The sequence below is a fragment of the Candoia aspera genome, chromosome 4 (genome assembly GCF_035149785.1).
Source record: "Candoia aspera isolate rCanAsp1 chromosome 4, rCanAsp1.hap2, whole genome shotgun sequence".
Classification (NCBI taxonomy): Eukaryota; Metazoa; Chordata; class Lepidosauria; order Squamata; family Boidae; genus Candoia; species Candoia aspera.
In genome coordinates, this window is record NC_086156.1 from 86,509,591 (window position 1) to 86,537,379 (window position 27,789).

The following is a 27,789-nucleotide window of genomic DNA, read 5'->3' on the forward strand; positions in this document are numbered from 1 at the left end:
GCCATTTGCCATGTCTCAGGTGTAACTTCTATATATCTTCCAAGGGTGAGCCTTCATTATGGGATCATGTGCCTGAAACGTCTTAACTATGACCGAAAGGAACTGGAAACAAGACGAGAGGAGAGTCAAAACCAGAACAAAGGTAGATATGGATGAGAGAAAATAAGATGACAGGTTGGCATTGAGCAGCATCTACAAATCTTAATTGGGGAAAGTAAATAAGGGATGGCACTGACCTAGCAGCGGTGGGTGGTCATAGGATTGAATTCGGTGCTAAGCTTGTTTCTTCCCTTCCCCTCCCCATCCCTTTGTAGATGTGATGGTGTGGTCTAACGAGCGTGTGATGTGCTGGGTGCAGATGATTGGGCTGAAAGAGTTTGCCAACAACCTAGTTGAAAGCGGGGTACATGGAGCCCTCCTGGCCCTGGATGACACCTTTGACTGCAATGACTTGGCCCTGCTGCTGCAGATCCCAACCCAAAACACACAGGTCAGGAGTAAGCACAGGAAAGCTGGGTAAATGTGGGAAGAGGACCAAGGAGTCGTGAGCTGTGCCTGGCGCTTCCATGAGGGGAAGAAGGGAATCTAGAGCCTTTCTCAATGTAGCAATAACCTAGTGGGTTTTAGTGCCTTTAGTATGACAAGTAGGCTGCTCTGACTTCAGTGGTAAACTTAAATACCGAAACTAACGCACATAGTCCCCACAGTTGTCCAGACACGTTGTTGAAGTTTTCATGCAATATTGCAAAAATCTTGCAAGAGATTTGCAACTCGTGTTAATTATTTGATTGTTTTAATTTTTATTTAATTGTAAGTGCCTGGAATCCATGGGCACAATGTTGCCAATTCTTATTCTAAAGTCCTTATTCCAAAGTCCTATCACACAGAGTCCTAGCAATGGGATCCCAAGGCCCTTTTTTCTCTATTCCTTAAAACTTTGTGAGAGAGAAAAAAAGGGAGGGTTGGAGGGGGCCCTGTGCTTTACAGAAGAACAGAGGAATGAAAAGGAAGACTAAAATAACGTACTTTGTTAAAAAACTAGGCTCGGCAGATCTTAGAAAAAGAATTTGGGAACCTCATCACCATGGGAACAGACCGGCGACTGGATGAGGTGAGTTCTTCCTCCAGAGTATCTAATCTTGAGAGGCATCCTCATACTTTACTGTTGGCCCATACTTTCTTGCCCCTTTGCCTCTAGGACAGTGCCAAGACCTTCAGTCGTTCCCCATCTTGGCGGAAGATGTTCCGGGAGAAAGACCTCCGTGGTGTCAGCCCTGACTCAGCTGAGATGTTGCCAGCCAATTTCCGCACAGCCTCCGTGGCCTCCATTACCTCACCCGGGGTGCAGCTTCGTAAGATGCAGCCAGAGGGTATGTACTCTTAGACTACCCAAACCTGCATTCTGGACTGGAGCATAGAATGGAGGCACATGTTTCTTTTTGTGCTTTAATTTCCATTTATTTATCAAAATACTCTTTGGGCAGCTTATCCAATAAAAATATAAAGCCGCCTTAAAGTCAAGCTTGGTTCCTGGTGGAGACATCTATGTGGTTTTCCTGGTAACCATATGGAAGTGGTTTGTTTTTCTCTTCTCCCAGGAATTTTTTTCACCTTTCCAATCTAGTTTACAGCCCTGAGATTCTCTGGGACTCATCCATCCAAATATTGAACTGGCCTGGCCTTGCTTAGCTTTCAAGTCCAGACAATGACAGTTAAGTGCTGCCATCTGCTGAAGCTGCTTATACGTTAAAAAAAAAAGGAACAAACAAAAGATAAAATTAGAAGCTTCCTGCTGTCAGGAAAGTATGCTTCCCCCCCCCCCCTCTCTGCATCCTCAAGCTAATAAGGAAGAGAGTGTTCTTGAATCACACAAATTTCTTTCTCATTATCACAGCAAACAATTATGGGATGGGAAATTTGTACTACAACACCCAACAGCCTTCGCTAGTATAGCCATTGGTGAGGGATGCTGGGAATTGTAATTCAGTAACATCTGGAAGGCTGCAAGTTCCTCGTCTCTGTTGTATGTACTTGTGAAAAAGCCATTTGTTATCTGGACTGGACTGGTGCTATCAAGACCGCTACCTCTGGCAGGACCCATTGTGGGACTCTTGTAGGATAAAATGGTTTTGGATAACAACTAAACCTTTTTGCTGTTGAGAGAAGCAGTTCATCTTCCTGGAGAGTCTGCCAGTGTCAGTTGGTGCGGCTGCTTCGTTTCCTTAAGTTTACAGGGAGGAGTCAATGTTTAAAAAGAATCTTAGCCCTTACATTTCAATTTTCATGTATTTCCTAATGCAGAATAATGTGGAAGGGTGAGAATTTTCAACAATAATGGCCAGGCTGGGGACCTCAAAGGTGTGTGGGTGGGGGTGTATTTTATCTGTTTATGGGTTAGGAGGAGAAAACTTGTAGGTAATAAAGGCTCTTCCTTTGGCCAGCACATGGGCCAAGACATTAACAGTTCAGGGCACCTTTGGCCAGTCAAGAAGTATTTTCCAAAGCTCTGGTGGATGTATTTATGAATGCTTTCTCTTTTGTCTTTTCTTCTCCTGTTTTTCCCCCTCAGGGAACTCATTAGGTAGCCAACGGACAGACAGTATGTCAGTGCGAACGTACTCCTGTTAATGCCAAGATGGTGGAGGTAGGCTACTGCTATTCATCACTGCTTATGCTTTAGTAGGGCATAGGGCACCCTGGAAACATACAAAGCAAAACACACACCCATGTGATGTGACTGTGTCCAAAGGATAGACTATCATGGTCAGAATTCTGATCTTTCTTTTTTGTTTAGAAACAAAATAAAACAGCTGAACATCAAATACATGTAAAACAACTAGAAGGCATCTTGCTAAAAAGGTTTCTGCAAGGAGATGGTTGCCAATGACAAAATGTAATAAATGGAACTCAATAATTGACATGTATTGTAATGTATTGTATTGGATTCTGTTATATCCCAATACAGTGAGTCAATTTTTCAGATAAAATGCACACCCTCACAGATAAAAAACCGTGTTCCTTTCTATTAGGAACAATCCATATTTAAAGTAAGGTATAATAAACTTTCCATTGGAACTAGCCCAACTTCTGATTACATGAACATATCTGTGTTGTTTTCTTGGCAACAATATGGTTATGTTTGTTATTGCTGACTTCTGAATTTTTTAAACTCCCTGATCTAATCTATATCCCTAGGATTTCCTGATATTCTCACATCCAAGTACTAACCAGGTCTCCCAACACCATTTATAGTGGTGGTGAAATACTTTGCAGTAATAGGGGTCTACATAGTTTGCCAGTGCCAAACAAGCATAACATTCTAGATAGTAAAAGCTGCAGATTAAAAATGCATACTTTTTTTTATCGTAGGGCAAGCAATCTCTGACCCCAAAATATTTTTTGGCTTTCTTGACATAAAAATTGTAAATGTTTCTTTATTTCTGTTTTCTGCCAGTATAGGAGCCTGTGAATTTCATCTATGGCAACAGACAAAATAGGTACTAGTGGCCTCTGTGAGGATAGCAACCACTATTCTTTGTCCCTGAAGGATAGGAATACCTTAATATCAATGACACCTCTCACTTAACAGTTGCATATAGCTGACAATCTCCATCTTGAGGACGACTTTGAACTGTAGACTTCAAGGCTGAAAAAACTAGCTTAATTTTCTGGACTTTAGGGTTTTTCCTCATCCTATATTTTTTGTAACTTTTTGCTTGAGGAACAGTTCTGAGGAACTGAAAACTTTAAAAAGTTCATCTCTTTCAGACCATTTTGGTTGGTCCCCATAATGGTATTGTCCAACTGTGGCTTTCTTCTTTGCAAGCAACTTTCACGCATAGTTCCAGGGTATGAGCATGTGACTCACTGCCTCTGTTCACACAATAGGCTCAACCAAGTCAGTTAAATACCTCACCGGTACAGTTGCACACAAGCTAACCTTGGCTAGCATTGACCTTGTGTTTCTCCATGGCTCACAAAATTGTGTGAGCCCAACCCATGTGGTTAAGTTTATGGTTCTGGGTACAAACACAGAAGATGAATTGATTCAGTAACCAGGCTAAGCATCCTATATGTGTTAGCATAACAACTAAGCTACCTATGTTATTCCTTAGTATGAATTGGAAAATCAAGAGGGAAGAAAGTTTTCTGAGAAATGAATCGGGGGGGGGGGTTGGTTTTGTTTTCTCAAATGAAATCTAATCCAGAGGGAGCCTCTCACTTGAAAGAAAGAGAGGGCTAACATGGTTTAAGGCTTGGTGTTGAGTTATGGCGGTGTAGCTATAACTCACAATGTTCCGGGATGACCTTTGGCTTGGCACCTCTCTTTTCTTACCTACTTCCCAGTATTTTGGGAGAATAATGGGAACAGGTTTGTATAGAGCAGTGTTTCTCAACATTGGCAACTTGAAGAGGTGTGGACTTCAATTCCCAGAATTCCCCAGCTAGCATACTGGCTGGGGAATTCTGGGAGTTGAAGTCCACACCTCTTCAAGTTGCCAAGGTTGAGAAACATTGGTATAGAGTGTCATGTGTGCTGTGGAGGAAAATTGGGGTAAAAACCAAAGAAACAACCTTTCAGAACTGTTTTTTTTTTTATTGTATGACATAGCAGTTCGATGTTCATGCTGCTTTTTCTTGCTGGGAAATCCTTGTGAGGTCCAGCAGCCAGACGTGTAGACTATTTAGCTGTGACAAGTCACGTTGCCCGGGGTACATCATGAGGAGGCTAGTCTACAGTGCACCAAGTTGGGCTGAAAGAGAGTGACTGGCCCAAGGTCACCCAGCTAGCTTTCATGCCTAAGGCGGGACAAGAACTCACAGACTCCTGGTTTCTAGCCCAGCACCTTAACCACTAGATCAAACTGGCTCTCTTCAGAACTGTTAAGACGTCCTGAAGGAAAGAGATGCTTTTTTCTTACTCTTCTTACTCTTTTTCTTGCAAGCTGCTGTCCCAAGTATGTCTGACCTCCCTGCCTTGGACAGGAGACCCTCTGCTGCTGCTGCTGCCACCGCTGCCTCTCCTTCCCCATCGTGTGCTGACATGAGGGTATGAAGAGCTGCTGCCGCCACTGTTGCCAAGAAGGAATACGGAAGCACGTGGGAGACGATGGACAGACCGACCGACCAACCAACCATGTTCCTCTCCACTGCCCTCTTCCTAGCAGCAGCAGTGGCTGATGGTCACTGAAGAACTCAAGGGACTCAAGCCAAGGAGAGGCTCCTCCCCCAGAGCTGCAGAGGGAAACGGCCTTCCACCTTGGCCTCTATTTATTGTTGTTGTTTGTTCCGGGCAGGGACCTAAGAATGTGAATGAGAAAATGTGGTTGCCCGCACATCCTGCCCCGATGCTCTGCCGCCAGACCCTTCTGACGGGGGCGGGGGTGAGGGGGTGCCTCTCTTTCCTGTTGCTATGTGCCACATATTGGAGCAACCAGCCCATCTTGGCCAGTTCCCCTTCCCTGCCCTCCCAAGGGTGCTAAATGTTCTGTCAGCACTTTTCTTCTCCCTTTCATTGCGTTGCTGCTATGAAGGGGTCCCGTTTCACCTCCGGATGGCAAGAAGGGGATTGCTGCTCAGAGGCCAGTTCTTTCTCTTTTTTGGCCCCTCCCCATCCCGCTTCTCAGCAAGGGGAGAGTGTCAAAGCCGGGAGGGGCAAAGCCGGTGTGCCTCCCTCTGCTTATGCCCACCACAAAGAGCAAGTTGCCCCCAGGCCGGACCCGCAGAGCTCCAAATTTGCGGTGCCCGGATATAAAGGTCCTGCTTCTATCTGGAAGTAGCTGCCTCTCGGCACAAGTGCACAAATAAAAGACTTTCCTCTTCCTCCTCCTCTTCCCCCTGCCTTTGTGGCTCCCTGTTCCTCCAAGGGACTATCCCAGGATCATGAGGAGGACGAGAAAAAGCCTGGGGAGTAGGGTGGGGGAAAGAAGGACGAGAAGTTGTCTCCCAAACTCTCTTGGTGCTGGCATTAAGCAGTCCCAGTGGATATGAGGTCCATCTGGCGTGATGACGCTATCTTGATGGAGCATCAGATTTTATCTTCTTTTATTTTTCTCTCACAAGAGCAGAGAGTGGGAAATTCAAGCCCGAGATGCTCAGACTGGAAAGGGTAGACCTCAGCCTGTGATGGTCATGGGAGACAGGACTCTGGACTTTTATGATATGGCACACAGATTTCCCTCCCTCCAAGACTATTGTAATATAAGAGTTGTATTTTCTGTGTATATCTGTGCTGTGGAATCTCGTGTAAATTGAATTTCTTTTTCGACCGCCATTACAGGTTCTCTGTTAATTTAATCATGTGTCTTGCTACCCCTCTCCCCTGCACGCCAATAGTTTTTATTTGATGTTTATATATTTTCACCTTTTTTTAACATTTTTATTTCAGTTGTTTCTTCTGGGGAGAGTGTGTGGATGTGAGGGGCAAAACAAGAGTAGTTTTGCATGACAAAAAAAAACCATGGGGAGGGGAGATAAAAAAACACAACCTTGGTGGAAATAAAATCTGTCAGGGAGATTGTGAGGGGTAAGCAGGAAGCTGAGGTGCCGGAAGAAAGGGCTTCTTCTGGTTCCCTTAGTTCCCGTTTGCTTCCAGGGAAGGGAGAGAAGGAAGGTCACAAGTGGAGTGAGCTAAGAAATGTTTTTTAAAATAACAAAGAAAAAAGAGTTTGAAAACATTTTCTAGGATCTGCAGATTTTTCTTTATGACCAAGGTACAGAATTGGCAAAAGAATCTCCTCCTGTTTTCTGTGAGACAATTCTTTGCTTCTCTTCTAGCCTTTAATTGCCCAGCGTTCTTCTGTTTTCTAACAGAACCAAGGCTGGAGGGAGACTGCAAGGCGTTCTTACTCTGCCTAGTACTGCCTGGTTTCAGATCCTGCATCCAGAGCTGCACCAAGGGCACCGCGATAAATTGCTTTCTGGAAACACAACCAGCACTTAAGAGCTAGTGGAAAACTCAAGGACATGGCTTAGATCATAAGCCCTAATAATGAGGAGCAGCTACTACAAATCTAGCAATCCCGCCTGCTTTACATAATAGCTTCAGGGTTTAAAACAGGTCTTTTTCTTCCACTTTTATTTGGTAGCAGACTTCTTGCCCCTTATTTCTTGGTCTTTGAAGGGAAGGAACCTGAACCATGTCCTGTTAACACCTAAACCACATCCTGTTCCGGTCTTTAGACCAGTGTTTCTTAACCTCAGCAGCTTTCAGATGTGTGGATTTCAACTCCCAGAATTCCCCAGCAGCTTGCTGGGAGTCGAAGTCCATGCATCTGAAAGTTGCTAAGGTTGAGAAACACTGGTCTAAAGACCGGAACAGGATGTGGTTTAGGTTTTAGAATACTGCTTTAGACTCTTTGCTTTTGACCTTGCCAGCTTTAGCTTTTGTATCTGCCATGCCACCACTCTAATGATAACATAGTGCTATCTCTGATGTAACCTCAACATTAGTACAAAAAGACTGGGAACACCAAGGCTCAAGTTCCCACTTGGCAATGGAGCTTGCTGGGTGACTTAGGGTTACTCACCATCTCAGCCCACCTGACTCACCTGACAGGAGTATTGTAGCAATAAAAGAGTGTGAGGCCCCCCCTTCCCCCTCAGTAGCTCCCAGCATGGCATATATCAGAGGCCCCCCCTACCCCCAATTGTTCCAAGGACTTCCATCTCTTCTCTTAGCTGCCACCACTAATGTCTCAATGCATTCTGTCTGCTCACTTGATTTTCCCAGCACCTTCCCTTCCCTGCCTCAGCTGGTGCTTCAGCACAACATATCTCATTCAGCAAGCATTGTCCATTAAATCCAAAGACCGTTAAACTGAAATCCATTAAACTGAGGGTTAATAATAACAACTGCAGAAGCAGCCAGAATGTGGAATTTAGATTGTTTCCAGGCATAGCTTTTCTTAAGCAATCACCCTGAGCTAATGAACTTCATAGGCTGTTCAGATGAGTATGTCTTCCACTTAATTTTTTTCTCTTTACCAGAATGCATGGTTCCGCAATGCCATTAGATTGTTTGTGGTAGGAGCCATCTATCTAGAGGTGCCCCTAGTTAATAGTCTTCCTCTCCATACTAACGTAATTGGAGCAATAAACAACAAAGAGACCAGGTTTGTTTTTTCCTCCTGGCAGCTGGTTAATGCTTTGTGTGTCCATTGAATTCTTTGAAAACAGGATACATGAGGGTAAAAAGCCTTTTGTTCAAAGGCTTTGGGATTTGTCCAGTCTCCCCTCAGGTCCAAGAGTGAACCCATTGGTTTTATCACCTCTTCATGGACAACTGCTTTCCTCTTATTTTAGGGAAAAAAAGATATGTCCATGGAAACACAGACCTGGGCTCTATTACCAATGGATACAGATATGCTTGAGACCCTTCCTCCCTACAATCAACTTCCCCCATGTTCTCTATAACACTAACTCTCTTTCTATAAATACATTTCTCCATTCATAATAAGGATGGGCATTTTGCTAGCATCAGTACCTCTGCACCTGCCCCAGTCAGACCACAGGTCCCCATTAGCATCCAGTTTGTATGTGTTTTGGTAGCGTTTTCAAGGATAATCTGGTCTACCAGATACAGGCTGCAAAAAGGGAAAAGTCTGTGGTATCTTTTTGCTGCCATAATGGTTATCTGGATTTGTGCAGCCCAGATCTGGCAGTCTTAATCCAGTGTCAACCTAGTGCACTAAGTGCAGAAGCCCACATTGCTAGCAGGTTTGATTTTAGCCAACAGCAGGTTCAGTGGTCAATGGTCACGAGAAAGGTGCCACTCCTAATAGGATTTTAAAGGATAAGGGGTGGCTTTTCTTTTCCTTGATGAAATACAGGATCCAAGGAAGAGTAAATCAAGGAAGAATGGAGCAGTAGCAAGACATTGCCCTATTCTTCATTGCATCCAAAAGGTTACCTCCATTTCATGAGGAAAAAAAATACACCCCTTACTTTCCCAATTCCCCTAAAGTGTCTTGAGCTCCTATGATAACTAAATTTCCTAGGGCAACTTCATCAAAGTGAAGGCTTTAGAGAAAACATGCAGCCTTATCAGAAGCAAGTTTTTAATTTTATTCTTCATGAAAACTAGACAAAGCAGAGGCTATAAATTAAGATTTAAAAAATCTGAAGAGCATCCATCATTGGAGTGGGGAGAGAGGATTACTTTGATTTGAGCCAAAGCAGGTAAGTCTCAAAATCTGAGGTCATGAGGAAGCTGGGATTTGAGCTTTGAGTCTATCTACCACATTTGTTTTGAGATTTTGTTCACACTGTTTACTTCTTGAAGCAGTAGGATCTGTCAATACCCCTGATCAAACTATTTCTTTCTTGTGCTTTGATCTTTTTCAAAAACTTAATCCACATCTGAACAAATGAGACAAATCATCAGTTATCCTTAGCTAAGGTCTAGCTGCAATTTATCCTCAGTCTGAGTCTATGGACTCCAGTCTTCAGTTGGAGTTCCCTATTTGGTTTAATGTATAATTTCCAGTTCTGGCTTCCTGGGATTCAGTGCGATGGCCAGACATAAAAGAAAAGGGTCTTTTACCTTTGAATAAAGGAAGGCACTTCATCAGATGCAGCATGATATAATGCAGGAAAAGGAAAGGTGATAGGACAGATCATTTGTACCCCTTGTTAAGTGAGGGATCCTAGCTAATACATAAGCAATAATGGCTGGGAATGGAATGGACAATGGGGGTTGTAAACTAACTCATTTCTCAACACCCGGTTAAAGAAAACTGCACAAAACACTTAAATAAGAAAAACAGTTTTTAAGTTTGTAGAACAGGGTATATAGCCTGTGGCTGTGCCTACAAAAGGTTACTTCGGCATCAGCATTTTTATTGTGCATGACTTTGAAGCACAGAATATTAATGGTGGCCTAAATAGCAACATCTTCTTTTCCAAACTGTCTTTTCTTTGTACAGTTATACAAGAAGAAATGGACCTGGTATCTTTAGATGGGTAGCACTAGAAACCTAGCTCCTGAAAGTACTACTAGTTTAGCTGTGATGGCTTTTCAGAAAGGATTTGTGGTAGGACTTAGTCTATGACAACCTTCTCTAGAAGGTGTCATAGTCCAGACCATTGGAAAGGTCCCAGGTTATGAAAGCTGCTGTATGAGGAAATGGCTGCCCATGTCAGATTCTTCTGCATTCTTCATAAAGTCTACAAATGTTCAGAGTTCCTTGGGCAAAGGACAGGAATCATACTTAGTAGCAATACAATTTTATGTTTTCAGTTTTCCCTTTTGTTATTCTACTGAAGAATAACATGCCATGAAGACAGTAGTTTTCCAAAAACCAGAGGGAGCTGGGAGAGGAGAGATTGGTAGCATGAGGTTTTAGGTAAGCCACTTAGAGTCATTACTAATAGGCAGCATACAAACTGTTGTAAAATAATAAATAAATAAATAAATAAATAAAATATTTAAAAGGTTGTGCAGAGTAGAAAGCTGGCTTAGGTAGGCCTATAATCTTTTGATGAAGGCCATTATTGAGTGACAGTTGTTCCTATCCTGAAAGAGTCATTCACCGACCAAACACCGAGGGCCCTCTGGGCAGAAGGAGAGGCTAAGTATTGAAAAAAAATAAATGCACCTAGATCCAAATTCAAATAGATCTAACTTTCATTATGGTGCTGGACAGGATATTTTTCACTGAACCAAGTCACAATTCAGAAACAAACATCAAATGATGCAAACTCACAATAACATGAATCACCTCCTATTCTGGCTTATTCAGCTAAGACTGTCTTGTTCCATCTGGGACTGTCCAGAGATGGCAGGCTTTGATTACTCTTGTAGCTGACATAGGAGTTGCACTCCAGCAAATCTGGAGGTCATGAGTGGGGGAAAGCTGGACTAAAGCATGAGCAGTGGACCTATTGCTCAGGAGTCAGCTGCAAGGGTGATGAGGTTCTCAGAGATTTAATAGCCAGGAAGACACAGACAGACAACAGGTATTCCCTATCTCAAGGTGAAATGTCTTGGTATAAGCTGGTCTTCTCACTCAGTGTGCCCTGGCTTGCACGGGGAGGCTCTCCCTGCTGTTTATAAAAGCCCAATTGCACAAGACAACAGTTCTATGATCCTTCCTCCCAGCAGGAGTTTTTTATTATTATTATTTTAATCAAAAGCAGTTGAAAAAGGTAGATTTTAGGAGCAAACAAAGGAAGGAAGCAGATGGTTTGCTACATCTCCCCTTTACTTGCCATTTGTCCACTTGGTATCAACCTCAAGTCGCTTTCCTGCCTTCTGAGGAAACAGGAGAACTCTCTTGCCTTTTTCCCCCAAAAAGAGAAAAGCAACCTTAGGAGGCTTTTTGCAAACATGAGGAAGAGGAAAAAACTGCTGAAAAGAACAACCATACAATATATTTGCCCTTGTTTACAGTTTGGCTCTAAAAGTCAAGGGTCACCATCTCTCCTAATTTTGGCTTCTCCACCAGAGGGTGCATCAGTGTTGCTGCTGCTCAAATATGGTAGCAATCGTCCTGCCAAAAAAAAAAAAAGATTATTCAGTGCTTGATGGTGATAATTTTCCTTCTGCGTTGTTATTTCTATCATTCTACATGGTTGTATTATAATCTAATGACAATTTCTTAAATTTGCACCCTGCTCTTCCTCCTAGAGGTCATCAGGGCAACACTCGGGTAGAGGAACATTAGCTATCATACTCATGGCTGACCCAAGTACTAAATGGAAAGCTTGCTAAAAACAACGAAAATAGAGATGGCAAAATCAGAACTGAGGAGAGAAAAAGGATTTGTGCCACTCTGGAAGGAGGCCCTCACTTACTGAAATAAGGCTCCAGACAATTCATCTACGATGCTTCCTGCATAAAATAGAACAAGTAAGAGTTTCATGTTACTAGAACAAAGTTCAGGAAGATGAAGTCCTCTGTTAATTGTTAATTTGTATCATCTTGTCTCCAAGAAGCATACATAGGCTGGGTTCATACATCACCCCAAACCATGATTTCCTCATCATAGTTCATTGAATAAACCACAATTGAGTGAGTTTGCATCATTGACAGCTATTAGCCATGATTTAGAAACTGCAGCGGCTGCATTCATGCAACATGCTAAGCCAAAATAAAATATATGGCTTAATGTGATATGTGAATCCAGTCACAGAGATGTTTGAGGGGTTTTTTTTCCCTCCTGATTCTTCTCAATAACCTGAGAGATGGCAACTCAACTGAACCAGTCAGGATTTGAACTCAGGTTTATCTTTTGCCCTGACTGAATTTGACATCCTGTCCATTAAACAAACAAATAAAAAGTAACTTGCTGCTCACCTGGTGCACAGGCTGTCTCACACACAGGACAAATGTAGCAGAAATGACAATACTGTGTGAGGAAAAGAACATGGGTATGAGAAGTTACTGTAATAAAATTCATGAAACCAGACTACCAAGCAATGCAGGAGAGGACAGAGAAGAGATCACAGAGGCTGAAATACCAACCTGGCAACTCATACAGTAGTCACTGCTGTCCCCATCTTTACAAGGGCACTTGTCACACTCCCCACAGTGCTGAAAAAAGACAGAGAGGGGGAAGGGGAAGGGGGTGGTAGGTTGCTTAGCCGGGCAATGCGGAGACACTGAAATGTCTGCAAAGAAGATCACCCCAAACCCAGCAAGGATAACACCTAGTCCCTTGAGCCTGCCTGCTGCAACACAACTGTCCTGCCCCAAAGCAGAGATTTGCAACTCCTGTCAGCTTGAGAGATGCACCAGGGTTGCATTGCAGGATGTGCTCTGGATGCTTTGGAGGGGAGCCCCCAAGGCCTTTGGAACAGGAGGGGAGGCCTCAAGGCAAGAATGCCCCCCACTCTTATGGTCTTCTGGAGCACACTTAAAACCTGGCTTTTCTGGAAGGCCTTTGGTGATTAAGCAGCTAGAAGATCTGCACCACTCTTGGCTGTTTACAGTTTTATTATATTGCTATATTGTTCCTCATGTTGCATTTTGATGTTGTGTACCACCTAGTCTCTCAGTGATGTTCAGCCACAGGATTTGGGCTTCTCCAAGACAGACTCTGGTCCCAACCAGATGCCAATGGCATTGTTAAAGCAGGACCATTGAGGATGAATCTGGGCCTCCACAGCGTCCCCAAATTTAGCATCCCATGCTTTTAAAATAAAAAGAGACTTGTCCTTCTTCCTCCTCTAGAGCAGAGCTGGGTGGGCAAGTGTCGGATGCATGCAGAGCCACGGCTCCCTTTTGTGACCCCCCAAGAGCATCCCTACAGACCCCCAAAACAAGAGGAGCCAAAATTTTTGACCCAGTGTTTTTGTTTGTGGGGGGATTGTCAAAGGCCAACACAAGGAAGGAAGGTGAATTGAGAAGAGAATCTGTGGAGCAATGCCCAAAGCTGTGTAGGAGGGCAGCAGTATGTATGTATTAATTATTTTGGCTTATATGTTGCTCCATTTGCAAAGACTCCGAGCAGCTTACAATTAATAATATAAAATTAAAGCATAGGAAATGCTCAGGAAAAGGGGCTTTCTGATGTACAGTTTAAACTTCAGAAGTACAAGCACTGATGGGCCTGGGACCAGAAGTTTGCAATTATAGTATTGTGTATTTGTGCATGTGTACATACACACATACAAATAAATTACATTAATTTAGGTATGCTAATGCATTAACATATATGTTTCTTAAAGAGAAATAGAAATATTTTTAAAAGTCATATTCAATAGTTCTATCCAAATTGCATGTATATATTAAGGGTCTGCAATGTTCATGTTGCACCCACTGGTAACACCTTAAGGAAGCTGCATCTTTTCTTAGGCTCACATCTGATTTAAGGAGGTGCTGACAGACACTACATACTCACCCACATGCATGCTAAATAATCTTTTCCTCATCAAATCCAGCCTGATATACAGCCCAAAGTTTCTATCCTCTATATCTATCTATCTATCTATCTATCTATCTATCTATCTATCTATCTATCTATCTATCATTTATCTATCAATATCTAATCAATATATCTATGTCTATACACACACACACAAAGGTAATCTGTTAGTAAATAATGTGCCCAATATAGACTAAAATTAATATATAATTTGAATAAAACAATCAAACTAAAGGGTTTTTCAAGATTCTTTGCTGTTATTTTCTGGGCTATTTATTACACTTTTAAATAGCATCAGTTCCAATAAAAATATTCCGTAGATTTTCAGTAACTTCCTAGAATAAATCTGGAGTTAAGAGGTAGAAAATAAACAAGTTAATTTGCTGGCATTGCAACAGTTCACCAACCTTGGGAAATATGGACAATAAATCTATGGCAGGATGAATTATGAGAAAATTTTAAGGGTATATATGTGGGTGTGTACACACATACACGTACACAGACATATAACATTATTGTATTATTGTTCAGAGAGGATTCTATGCTCATCTATGTCATATATGCACACTATATAAGCAGAAACAGAGTGCTTATAGCAAGGGAAGGCCTTACAGCCAAACTCCACGTTTCACATTCCTCTGTGACTTGATCTCACAGATACGCCCCCCCCACACACACACCAAATTGCCGTCTCTGAACCAAAATGTCTAGATCAGCAGCAGACTAGCTTTGCTGATAAGAAGTAAGTAAAATAGGCTTTCAGCAAAGACAGAACCAGAAATAAGGAGAGGAAAAGGGGGAGAATCCATGCCATAGTAAAGCCCCAAATGCCCCAAATGCATTAGTGGAAAGATAGAGGCACAAAGGCAGAGTTCCCATTTCTGCTGCAAACATCCAAATTGAAGGAAGATTGTGAAGGACATATTATGTAACATTCCCAAATCATTTAGCAAAATAACTTATTACAAGGGGTTAAGAAGGAAACTATATCTACTTCTAGGAGGAATGAAGAGGCATCCCACTTTGGGATTAGAACGGGAATAAGGAACCAGTGTTCATCCAGAAATTTCTGAATGATAACTTCCACCAACCCTCACCATTGGCCATATCAGTGGGGCTGCTGTAGGTCAGCAACCTGTACGTGAGTTCCTAACTGGGAATAATAACCTGTCAATCAAAGTCACTTGCAAAGGTTTTCTTTCATTACCTTGCAGAAGGCACAGTAGTGGCAAACAGAACCTGCTTCATATTCATTGTCTTCACCTTCCTCATCTTCCTCTTCCTCTTCCTCTTCCTCCTCATCCTCTTCTTCAAATGAAAAGAGAGACACACAGACAGCTCCATCATGGTTGTTCTCTGGTTTTCTTGGTGGGATAGGTCTAGAGGGGGACTATAAACAAAGCGGGAAATGGGGCCTACAGGGTAGGGGCTGAACAGGAGATAGCTGGACTTTCGAGTTTGCCAAAGAAGGTATAAAGTTCATTTGATTTGGTAAGAGGCTGAGAGCCAAGAGTAAAAGCATGAGGTTGTTTTCCCTCACCTCACCAGAGTAGATCTAGTTCCCATTATTCACAAAGAGCATGACCTATGAGTTGTGGAAGCTGTAGTCCTATACATCTGAGGCTATCAGGTGTGGGAAAGCTGGAATAGGATCTTGGAGATTGGATTGTTTAAGTGGGAAACAGATAGGTCAGCAGGGGCATAATTTTCAGATTCTCTCAGACGTTAAAGCAGGGTATGATGGAGGCTGGAAGCTTGCATTGCTGGCTTTCCCCATCATATCTGCTTTTCCCAACACAGTTTTCCCCAACCTGCTGTCCTTCAGATGTAGCCCTCATATCCCTTTGTCTATGATGGCTTGAGAGCAGGTGGGACAAGATTTCCCTAACAAAAACCTTACATCCATCAATATACCTCCCCATAATATTCAGCAAATTTTTCTCACCTTCTTCCTCTCTATGGTGCTTCTTGGCTTTTTCATGGCCTTCATGTTTGTGGTGCTTTTGTCTGGGTCGTTCACGCTTATGCTCATCCTTCTCCTTAGAAGGTACTTCATCAGACTCCTCTTCCTTATCACCATGTTTCCTATGGTGATGACGGACAATGCGGTGATGGTGCCTGTGAATCTTATCTTCATCTTCATCTTCATCTTCATCTACATCTTCATCATCTTCATCACTACCATTGCTTTCTCCTTCTCCTTCTCCTTCTCCTTCTCCTTCTTCTTGATGGTGATGGTGATGCTCATCACCATCATCATTTTCCTCATCATCTTCAACAGCAGCATCCTTCTGGTGATGGCGGTGATGATGATGATCATCTTCTTCATTATCTTCATCATCATCATCACTGTCGTGATCATCATGGTGCTGATCTCCATGATGTCTATGATGGTGTTGGTGGTATTTATCATCATTACTGTCATCATTGTCATCATCTTTTTGGTGCTGGTGGTGGCTGTGATGATCATAATGTGGCTGATCATCATCATCATCTTCTTCTTCTTCATCGTCATCATCATCATGCCTTTGATGATGGTAGTGGTGGGGGTGTTCAGCATCATCTTCATCATCATCTTCATGATGCTGATGGTCTCCATGATGATGCTCCTCTTTGTCATAGTTGTAACTGTGGTGATGGTGGTCAGCATGATGTCCCTGATGATAATGGTCATCATCATCATGGTGATGATTCCCATGTTGTTTATCATGATGATGCTCGCCATGGCTATCATCATTATCATCATTACTATCATCATGGTGGTGATGGTCAATGTGATGATCTGCACTATGAGGATGATGGTGTTCCTCTTCATCATCATCATCATCATGTTGAGAATGATGGCTTCCTTGGTAATGTCCAGCATTGTTATAGTGAGCAGCATGGTGGTGAGCATGGCCATCATCATCATCACCACCACCATCAACTTTGGTATGTTGATCATGGTGCCCATCATGGTGGTGCTCTTTGGGATGATGCTGTTCATTTCCATGGTATTCTACATCACTATGGTGATGGTGTTGCTGTCCCTGTGTTCTAGGAAGCTGGAATGAACAGAGCAGGACCAGAAGAAGGCCAAGCATACAAACTTTCCAGGAAGCCATGGTAATTCAGGCAGGGTGAAAGCCCTGCTGCTTGCACCCAGAATTCTCAGTGGAGGTCCCGGAGACAGGCAATCAGGAAAGGCAGACAGCACACAAGGAGAACTCAGGGCTAGAATACAATTTCCAGTTAGGGCTTATGTGAGTGATGTTTGCAGCTGGCCTAGATTAGCCCTTCAGCCCCCAGCCAATGGTGGCCTGACCCAGCCTCCAGGATAGATGAGAAAATCAAGCCATGGGCTTCCTGCCATGCCCTTATATGACAGGACTGGGTTGGAACGGGTGGAGAAGCAGCATTAGGGAACTAAACTCTTTGCCATACTGCCATGCTATTATTAGCTGCTCAGAGCAACTGCCCCTTAGTCCCTCAAAGTAGAAGCCAGCAAGTTTTAGTGCAGTGAGAAATATGAGCTACAGCTCCTAGGAGGATCTCAGACTGAGGAGTGTATAATCTAGCAGAATCTTGGTTTCTTTTATTGTCTGGGAATTAGACCAAGGGGTCTGTCCTTGAAAGGAGAGAAAGACTTTGTGGGTTTAGAGCTGATAGCTGGATTTTACTAAACCAGACAGACTAGAAATTGGGCTGAAGAAGGTGAAAGAAGGATAGAAATAACAATTTGCTTGTTGTAACTGCTGTTGTGTGTATGTGTATTTATTTGCTGTAACATGGCCATTTTACTTATGCTTGGACTGCAATAAAGCAACAGTTTGGTCTAGCAGTTAAGGCAACGGGCTATAAACCAGGAGACTGTGAGTTCTAGTCCCACCTTAGCCATGAAAGCTGGCTGGGTGACCTTGGGCCAGTCACGTTTTCTCAGCCCAACTCACCTCACAGGGTTGCTGTTGTGGGGAAAAGAGGAGGAGGAAGGAGTATTAGGTATGTTCGCCACCTTGAGTTATTTATAAAAATAATAAAGGCGGGATAGAAAATAAACAAACAAACAAACATAGACACATTATCAGCATCTCCTTCTTCGGTTTTCTGATGTTGGATGCGGTGCAAGGCTGGGCAGACTGAAAGGCACAACCTCCAGGTTTTGTGAGCAGTATCAAAAGAGCAAAGTGGATGGATCAGGAAAAGACTGGGGTACGGCATAAAGAGCTTTGGAGGGTGGTTGAAGGGAATTATGTGGTCAGAAGCTAAAGTGATGGTCCCGAGTATTTAAAGAGAGAGAGAGAGAGAGTGATCTGGAGGAGCTCTCACATTCCCAGCAGCCTCAGGAATGTGCTGATGGGTCCTGGGAGCTGAAACCGAATCCAAAGTGCTGGCTGAGATCTATAAATACCTGTGCCGCCCTACCGTACTCCTACTGATTCCTGGTGTTCTGTTCTCCAGAGGGCAGTGCAAGAAGGGCCCATGACAGGTCACAGTCTAGCCAATCAGGCTGTTGAACACCACCAGACTCTAGGAGAAATTCACATCTAACCTCTCTAAGGCTTATGGAGATAAACTACTCATGTGTGGATGCTACACCCAAACATCATCACAAAGCACAGTCACAAACCTCTCACAACAGGTCCTGATGAACACGTTTGCCCCTTTCCATAACCTGCTACCCTTCAGATGTCTTGGGAACACTCGTCCTGCAATACTTAGCTAACAAGTCCTTAAAGTTGGGGTCCCAAGACATATAGAAGACACCCAGATTAGGGAAGACTGTTTGCGAAAGGTTCTGCTTCTCCTTTCCTTTTGCTCTTCAACAAGTTTCTGCTAGCTACTGAATTTGCCTTTCTATGCTTGTCTCTTCCTCAGAGAATCCTACTTCACTGACACCTTGTGAGACCCTCTCTTAATTGCTACTCTACTAAAAATAGGAATTTCTTACTCTTTGGGAACTTAGACCAGGCCCTCCCAATAAGCAGCTGCTCAGGTTGGAATTCAATATCCTGTCAGGACCTGAAATTTAAGGTCGCCTTGAAGGCACAAAAAGGGATGCACTAGCTGCCAAGCAGATCCCACTCTGCAAATAATCTAAGGACCTTTGATTCTGAACAATTCTAGCTACAACTGGTAGATTCCATGCCAATTATCTGAGTTCTTGGCATCTCTGCTCATCACATGCAAAGCAGGAGCTTTGGGGTTAAGGTTGTGAGAACTCCTGAACTAAGGTATGAATGAGAGACAGGAAAGGATGAAACTTTTAGTTCATGTATATGTTCTTGATCGAAATGGAAACATTCCTGAAGCAACTAGTTTCTCCAAGTTCTTGAATATGGCCTTCCCAGAAGGTATGGAAAATGGCCAGTTATAGAGGCTGATTTTATTCTTTTTACTTTAAAATTTATTATTCTTTTCCATAACAAATAATATACAGCCTTTCAAAGTGGGCCTGCTGGAAGATCATTAAGTACAAGAATGAAAATAACTGAGCTGCCCAGTGATGGTACAAAAAGAGGAAAATCCTAAGAATAGGATTTTTAGTGGCCTGGGATATGTTTGGCCTTTAGGTTGTACATTGGAAACTGTGCCAAAAACCAGACCTGGACAAAAACTAAAGTTGATTTTGTTAATGTGATCACTCCCCATGTGTTAGCCCTGCGAGGTAGTCCAGACAAGAAGCACAACCAGGAGTACTAGTGGTATCTTTATTGCAAGGTTTTATTAACAGAACCTTGCAAGACTGAAAGTATTTCTCCCCTCCTTTCCTTTTACTCTCCAGATAACTAGGGAGGGTCCCTTCTGAAACCCTTCCTATGCCTTCCCTCCTTCTGTGGGCTGAGACATCTTTTACATGCTGGTTGTCCAGTCTGCGGCTCTCCCTCCTATCTCCCAAGGTCATTCCCACATACCGTTACACCATGTATTTAATCATTTCTCCCTTTTGGCACATTAAAGGTTACAATGTGGCTGCAAATCCTACCCTAAAGGGTTTCAGGAACTGTGGTTGTGCCTTCTTTCCTTGGAAAATGCTTCTTCAAATGACAATTTGCAACAGCAGATAGGAGCTGCTTGAAGTAACCTGCAGTAGCAGATAGCTGTGGCATGCAATGGCTGTGCATTGGAAATATTGCTTTGAAGACAGGATACCCTGGAGAGGATGCTGATGCTGGGGAAAGTGGAAGGCAAAAGGGGGGCCGATGAAAGGCAAGATGGATGGATGATATTCTAGAGGTGATGGACTTGACCTTGGGGGAGCTCGTGGTGGTGACGACTGACAGGAAGCTCTGGCGTGGGCTGATCCATGAAGTCACGAAGAGTCAGAAGCAACTAGACAAATAAACAACAAAAATAGATCTTCTCAAATCATAAGCATTTCCTATAGAGTCACCACAACTGAAGTTGTAGAAATCAAGTGACACAAGCATAAATGAAATGTTAGTGGCTAAGTGAAGGCTGTACGCCCATTCATGCTTATTTTGGAGTTGATCCCATCAAGACCAACTGGATTGTCTTCTGACTAGACATGTACAGACAAACAAACATATTCAGACATGAACTGTGCTGAAAGTCCTCTTTTAGAGAGTTAGGCATTACTTTTCTAAGGAGCTCCAGGTATTCTTGACAATAGAATGAAATGTTTTTTTTTTCATTAGTGTTAATGACTCCCATGACTTAAAGGTGGACCCACACTGCCTGCCTGGAATAAAACAAAACCTCATGCTTCAAGGCAAATTTTGCCCACTCTTGCCGGTACACTGAGGAGCTATTCCAGTTTTCCCTGTTTAACAGTAATAAGAAATACAATGGAATAATTATTGAGAAAATGGGGGAGGTTATGAATGGAAGATGATCATGCCTATCACTGTAGCCTGTCCTGGTCATACAATTTCAAGAATGAAGCACAGTGATTGTCTAGTCATAACTTCCCTTGGTAGCTTCACAAGAGAAATATGTTCTCTGGTAACCAGAATAGCACTCTGCTAAACTGGCAACATAACATAACTTTCAGTGCTGCCACATTTAAAGAAGTATTAATCCATTACGCTTGGTGAAAAAAAGAAAAGAAAAATATGCACCTGATTTATCAGACCGATGTTTATAAATAGTTTTAGAAGAAGAATGTGGCAAGTGTCATTTTAGAAGCATCAAACAGCCTGTAAATTTCTGTTTTGCAGCCCTCAAAACTTTCTCCCAATCTTTGGTAAATGATAAAAAATGGTAATGGTAAAAAAAATCAGAAGCTCTGTTTCCTAATACTCTGAGGCAGGAAACTGGTAAATACTGTAGCTTCAGCCCAAGGGAGTCCTAAAATAATGTTAAAAACAGGCAAGTACAAAACTTAGTGGGAAAAAAATCCAAAAAATGTTGTCTTTACCCATGCCTTTTCTGCATCATAACCTTGCTCCTCCCTCAAAACAGTTCATTCATTCATTCATTTTTTTTATAGCCACTTGTACTTCAGCTCATCAACGATTCTCATGCTAGTTCAGTGGTACCCTCTGCCCTGTGCTCTACAGAAGAGAATCATCTTGACAGTTTCCATGAATATTAACGGAAATGGGGCAAGCTTTTCCAGAGTGAGGTGGTTTGCTTCTGGGCCCTCACCCAGAACTTGCTGGGGTGGGGATGTTCCATAGTATGCCTTCTCAGCCAAAACTTAACAGACAGATTCTATCTGGAGCATGAAAAGGGTTTTATGGAAATGACCAACACCTTGAACTGGACCCAGAAACCCACTGGCAACCAACACAGCTCCCAGAATATAGGTGTTATTCTGTTGTATGGACAGCTGAAGCATCTGAGTCATCTATGAGGTCAGCCCCATGCAGAGTGAAGTGCAGTGGTCCAAGCACTTGATCGGTGTTTTTCAACCTTGGCAACTTTAAGATGTGTGGACTTCAACTCCCAGAATTCCCCAGCCAGCAATTCTGGGAGTTGAAGTCCACACATCATAAAGCTGCCAAAAGTTTGAAAAACATTGCACTAGATGATAAAGGCATGAGTCACCATAGCATCTGGGTAGCAAAAAGTTGCCTAAATGTTATCCTGCATGGACTGTAAAGTCAGGACAATTACCAGAGGGCAACAAAGAATTGGAATTTTCTATAACTCTTTGCTGCCATCTAGTGGACACTGGTGTCTTACAGCCCACATTTGGGTAGTCTCCTAATTATAAATTCACATACATATACAGGTAGTTCTCACTTAACAACTGCCCTTTTAGTGACTGTTCAAAGTTACAATGGCACTGAAAAAGTAACTTTAAGACTGTTAAAGTTGCACCTTGCACACATGACCATTGCAATGTCTCTGCAGTCACGTCATTGAGATTCAAGCGCTTCACAACTGAAGGGCATTTACAACTGTTGCTGCGTCCCACGGTCATGTGATCCCCATTTGTATGCTTCACCACTGGCTTCCAACAAGCAGAGTCAATGAATAAGCCAGCAATAAAATCGCAAGTCGCGGTCACGTGATGTCTCACTTAATGACCGTGTAACTTAGTGATGGAGTTGCTGGTCCCCATTGTGGTTGTTAAGCGAGGATTACCTTTAACTGCCTGGACACGATTGGCAGAGGATCGGTGGAGAAAAAGCCCCGGATGAGCCAACTTCCCTGGGAATGCTGCTGACCAGCTGGTGCGAAGTTGGCTCACCCTCTTGCAGTGTACCGGTGCAACAAAGAACTAGCAACTGTCGGTGCCAGAACATCTACCGTGTGTAAAAACATTGTAGACTCCCTGGCATTGTATGCCATTCACTAAACAAACAAACAAACAAACAAACAAATAAAACAACCTTTAACTATATGCATATTTATTTGATTCTTTACTAAAATACATGTAGCTGATTCACTCAGGCCTCTGGAGCTTTTTCCAACAATGCCACTGTATTTTGGAAGCATAATTGCTAATAAATAGTAATATAATGTCTTGCCATTTTTGACACATAAGTTGTTGTATAACTTTTAAAATAATCTTAACACACCTAAAACAAGTGGGGGGGATCTTCCCTTCTCCTTGAAAAATCCTTGCCCTGTTCAAGACACAGATTTATCCATTAGAGATGGTAGAAAGGAAAATTATTCGGCTTATACAGTATTTAAATGCACACCTAGGTGATTTAGTATTTTTAACCAATACATGAGACAGAACCTAATTATCATTTAAAACTCCCACTTTTCTGAATTTTGCAATTCACTTTGCCATTAAGATAAGATATAGTAGGCAAAAGTTTATACAAAAATACATAGTCATAAAAAATTTTAAATATATTAAGAAAACTGTTTAAGCACTCTATTTTTTGTCAAAAAATGCCTATATTTGGAAAACCATACACCAAAATATAGTTTTCAGTGTGATTTTTTTAAAAAAAATCTCAGTTTCAGAGAAGCAAGATTGCCAATTTCAGAAAAATAGAAATTGAGAAAAAAACTAACTTGGCAGATTCACAAAAATAACAAATGGAGATAAAATGAAATTGACATGTCCATCTGTATTGTCCATGATATTTGGCAACCTTCCCCACCCCATATGCACGCAAAGCTGCCAATCCATGCAATAAGAGCCAGTTTGGTCTAGTGGTTAAGGCAACGGGCTAGAAACCAGGAGACTGTGAGTTCTAGTCCCACCTGAGGCATGCAAGTCGGCTGGGTGACCTTGGGCCAGACACTCTCTCTCAGCCCAAACCACCTCACAGGGTGGTTGTTGTGGGGAAAAGAGGAGGAAGAAGGGGTATTAGTTATGTTCACCACCTTGAGTTATTTATAAAAATAATAAAGGCGGGACAGAAAATAAATAAATAAAATAACCTTAAGTGCTAAATTTCAATGCACACCATTAGAATTGCAGTTACTCATTTTTAATTGAATTTCTATGGGGAAATAAAGCTCCCTGCAGGTAGAAAAATAGCATATAAAGAATACTTTATTAAAACCTAGTTCCCCTATTTTTCTTAAAACTTGTAACATAGGAGAGCATTTAAAACTATGATTCTTCCCCTGCAATATGAAACTCTCTTTCACCTCATTCTGCTGCATGTGTAGACTCAGTATTAGATTTCTTGGGCTGGCTGCAACAGTTATGGTCCGAGGGCCAAACTACACAATACATCAAATATGTATCATGTGGCTGTGTTTTTTTTAAACTATAGCTGGGTAAACAGCCCATTGTTTGAACACTACAGATACATACAACCGCTGAGCTGTCGATCGGAAGGTCGGCGGTTCGAAACCGCGCGGCGGGGCGAGCTCCCGTTGCTCGTCCCAGCTCCTGCACACCAAGCAGTTCGAAAACATGCAAATGTGAGTAGATTAATTGGTACCGCTTCGGCGGGAAGGTAACGGCGTTCCGTGAGTCATGCTGGCCACATGACCCGGAAGGGTCCTATGGACAACGCCGGCTCCAAGGCTTTGAAACGGAGATGAGCACCGCCCCCTAGAGTCGGACACGACTGGACTTTACGTCAAGGGAAACCTTTACCTTTACCTTTACCTTTCTTCCAGGAGTTCAAAATGATTTAAATGTTATTTTCCTATTTTCCCCCATAACAATAACCCAGATGAATAATTGGGGCTGAGAGAGAGGCAGGCTGGCCTAAAGTCACCCAAGAAGCTTCCATGGCTAAGGGAAGACTAGAACCTGGTTCTCTCTGCCCAGTCATAGTCCAGCACTTTAACCGCTGCACCACACTGTCATGTCTGGGCAACAGAAAAAAAGAAAAATCACCCCACTCCCAATCCCTGTTGGACAGCTGCTTGGAATATTGGGAATTCCTCCATTCTAAGCCCCCTCCCTCCTCCCAGTCACATGATGCAGAGCGGTGTGTATTCAGTCCATACCTCCCAGATGACCCCTTCAAACATATGGCCACTGCTGGTATAGCACAGGAGGTTTTCGGTAAGACATTGTCACCTAAAAACCAGCTAGTCAGTCTTGATTGGTAATCAATCTAAATTTCATAATTGGGAGTGGAAAATGGCTCTGGGGTGACTGCAAGTGGGCTATTCAAAAATCTCTGGCCCAGCAAATGAATGGGCCCCACAGAATCTTCATGGGTCTGACAGATGTAGGGATCATAAGAGAGAAGAATGATGTTGGGTGGCCTAGTATGTTTAATCTATAAAGACCTCCTAGTCCAGTGCATGGGGCGTTGGGCCTCAGCCAACAGCCTCCTGAGTTGAGGGCTGTGCCAATGCAGTTCCGTCTGGCAGATCTCTGGCTCTCTCTTGATGGACAAAGAGTGAGGATTTTGTGTGCAATAATATCTACTTCCTTTTCCTCATATTTAAATCTATCTGTAGTCCTGGAATCTTCCAAACATGAGTAAGTTGGGTGGGAATTACTCTGCTAAGGTCTTCCTTTCCCCAACCTGTCACAGCTGGATTGGAAAGAATTCCAGAAGCCACGCTCTGCATGCTTTCTGTGACTTGTCAGAAAAAACATGCCTGACCTCTGTTTTAGAGCAAGTGTTTGAAGGCGTGATGAGGAAAGGTTTTAGAGCAAGAGCTCAAAGCTGTGTTACAGAAAGCTGAACCTTTTCCTCCAGATTTTGCTATGTGTTTGCCCTGAGTTTAATTAATAGCCGAGCATTTTTGTAGGATAGGACAGCTTACTGAGAACACTTCCTCTGTAAAGTAAATGCATAAAGTTCATAGATCTCCTAAAATGTCACTTCTGTGGATAACTCTTCAATCCTGCATCCTTTTTAAAGCAGTGGAGAGCAGGGGATCAGCTGGCCCTGATAGGGCTGCTGACAGTCGTTGCTGGGGTGGATGTGCATCGCACTATACAGTGGACAATCGTCTTGGCAACTTCAGACAGTCACTTTTGTGTTCTGTCTTTGAAGAACTTCCGACTTCAACGCTGGTGGTTTAACACTAAAGAAGTTGAAGAAGAGAAACTGGGAACCTCCCAGTTGGCATTGCAAAGGGGTTTTTTTAATCAAAAAAATCAAAATTTTTATCAAAACTTTTTTATCAAAAATCAAAGTGAACAGGTCACCTGTTCACAGCCTTTTGTGTTTTATGTCTACTTAAATTATATAGCAGTTATTTCTTGTTTGCATATATATTCATTTAAATAGGTACATGCATACTTTTTTGCAAAGTTGTGACCTCTTTTGCTTTCTTTTTCTGTGTGTGGTAAATGGTACTCTAGTCTTCTCGCCCAAATTTCCTGGCCTAACTTCAAAAGCTTCTGCATTTTCAATTAAGGTCAGTGCTTGGACAGGGAGGAGGAGGAAGAGGAGGAGGAGGAGAGAAAGATAGCAGTAAATAGAAATATTAAGTGAAATAAAGACCTTGAAAGGTCAGTGCCAAGAAACCCAGTTCTAATAAATTAACCCCCAGAGCAATGTTTCTCAACCTTGGCAATTGTAAGGTGTGGGCTTCACTCCCAGTATGCTGGCTGGGGAATTCTGGGAGTGGAAGTCCACATATCTTACAATCGCCAAGGTTGAGAAATACTGCCCTAGAGTGATTGTGGCTGATTAAATAAATAAATAAAGCCCAACCCTTGCTATAAAGCTTTTACTACCCTCTTTTCCCATTTGCAATAACAATGTTATATGCTCCAAATCCCCTCCAACCTCAGAGGAATTAGAAATGACTTAAGAAAGAGAGAAAAACCCCAGCGTTAACCAAGTCACCTCAGTTTTCCACCCATTAATAGCTCAACACTTCATGTCCAATTAAAGCAAATTACAGGATTTGATTTTTTTTTAATGCCAGGAAAGAAAAACACTTCAAGATGACTTTCAGACACATCTGTAGCCTCACTCTTGCCCATACAGAAAGATGCTGATTAAAATTTGCCTTTGGGTGACTCACATATAAATGTGTATACTGAAGACAGTATCAGATCGCAGAGCGAAGGCGTGATTTGGATAATACTGAGAGGACTCTATGGTGGACTTCATTGTGAACACCTCAGTACACCACCCCCCATAAACACACAGACACACCAATAATATCAATACTGCTAGGCAGATAACTCTTGAAAACCTAGCTCTTAAGGAACTTCACTGTGCTCACTGGGAGGTGATTATCCAGTTCAACAAGTTCCTGCATAGGGTGCGGTGCTGCTGCCAAGAGGCTGGGTTTTGAAACTGCTCTTCCTGCTTGTTCTCTCACTTATGCACAGTAGATTAGACAACGGGCACAGTGCCTTGGGACTTCTGCTCCAACCAGTCTGTGGACGTACCTGATTGCCCTGCTCCATGGCCACTTCCGACCAGAAAGATCAGGTACTGGCTCCTCAGTCAGGTGTTTCCTGTGCTATGCTGTGAGTAACCTAAACCGCTGGAACATGCTGACCGTTTCTTGAGAGGTTTCCTAACTGCTGATTTCTTTCCAGGCATGGATCCCCAGATATTTCAAGAAGAAAGTCTGCACAACTTTCATTGAGCAACCTGATGAAACCGGGTGAGTGAAGCTTGATTTTTCTTTCTTCTCTTACCTACAGGTAAGTGGGCACTTCTAGCTCCCTCTGAGGCTCATTTACAGCTTAGCTTTTTAAAGTTTTTCTCTCAAAACTGCACTATAATCCCCATATGAGTCTTAAGCTTCACTCACGCTAACCATATTTTACATTTCAGCACTGCTAAACTCTGGGTAGAGCATTTTGCTCAATGTATTCATGGCATCCTCTATGCCACTTTTTGTTCCAGTAAGTTCCTCTTTGCCCAATATTTCTGTTTAGTCATCTTTGAAACTGAAGCACTGCCTCAGGAACTGGCTAGTGGATTGTGAGAGAGTGTCCTCTACCATTTTCCTGGCCATCCCTCTATTTTGGAAGACAGAGTTACGTGTGGCCTGCATCCTTGTGTTGTGCTCCTCAAATGATCAGCCTTATTTAGATGAAGTGGAGAATGATTTCTTGTTGGTACAGAAACAAGATGCAAATTAAATCCAATTGATTTCTAAATGGGTATGTAGAATG

At 42.6% G+C, this 27,789-nt stretch overlaps 2 protein-coding genes across 4 annotated transcripts in view; both read left to right on the top strand.

Annotated features, from left to right (window-relative positions):
• Positions 1-6,297, top strand: part of PPFIA3 (PTPRF interacting protein alpha 3) — a 56,236-nt gene extending 49,939 nt beyond the window's left edge. For all 3 annotated transcript variants that reach the window (XM_063300932.1, XM_063300934.1, XM_063300933.1), the window contains exons 25-30: positions 45-142; positions 315-490; positions 1,043-1,111; positions 1,199-1,370; positions 2,570-2,644; positions 4,947-6,297. In XM_063300932.1, coding sequence (XP_063157002.1) covers positions 45-142; positions 315-490; positions 1,043-1,111; positions 1,199-1,370; positions 2,570-2,628 — 574 coding nt within the window. In that variant the 3' untranslated portion in view covers positions 2,629-2,644; positions 4,947-6,297. The remainder of the gene's footprint in view (positions 1-44; positions 143-314; positions 491-1,042; positions 1,112-1,198; positions 1,371-2,569; positions 2,645-4,946) is intronic.
• Positions 6,298-26,968: 20,671 nt separating this feature from the next.
• TRPM4 (transient receptor potential cation channel subfamily M member 4) overlaps positions 26,969-27,789 on the top strand; it is a 31,562-nt gene continuing 30,741 nt past the window's right edge. Inside the window, exons 1-2 of the mRNA XM_063300931.1 lie at positions 26,969-27,094; positions 27,205-27,272. Of these exons, the coding sequence (XP_063157001.1) occupies positions 27,068-27,094; positions 27,205-27,272 (95 nt within the window). The 5' untranslated portion in view covers positions 26,969-27,067. The remainder of the gene's footprint in view (positions 27,095-27,204; positions 27,273-27,789) is intronic.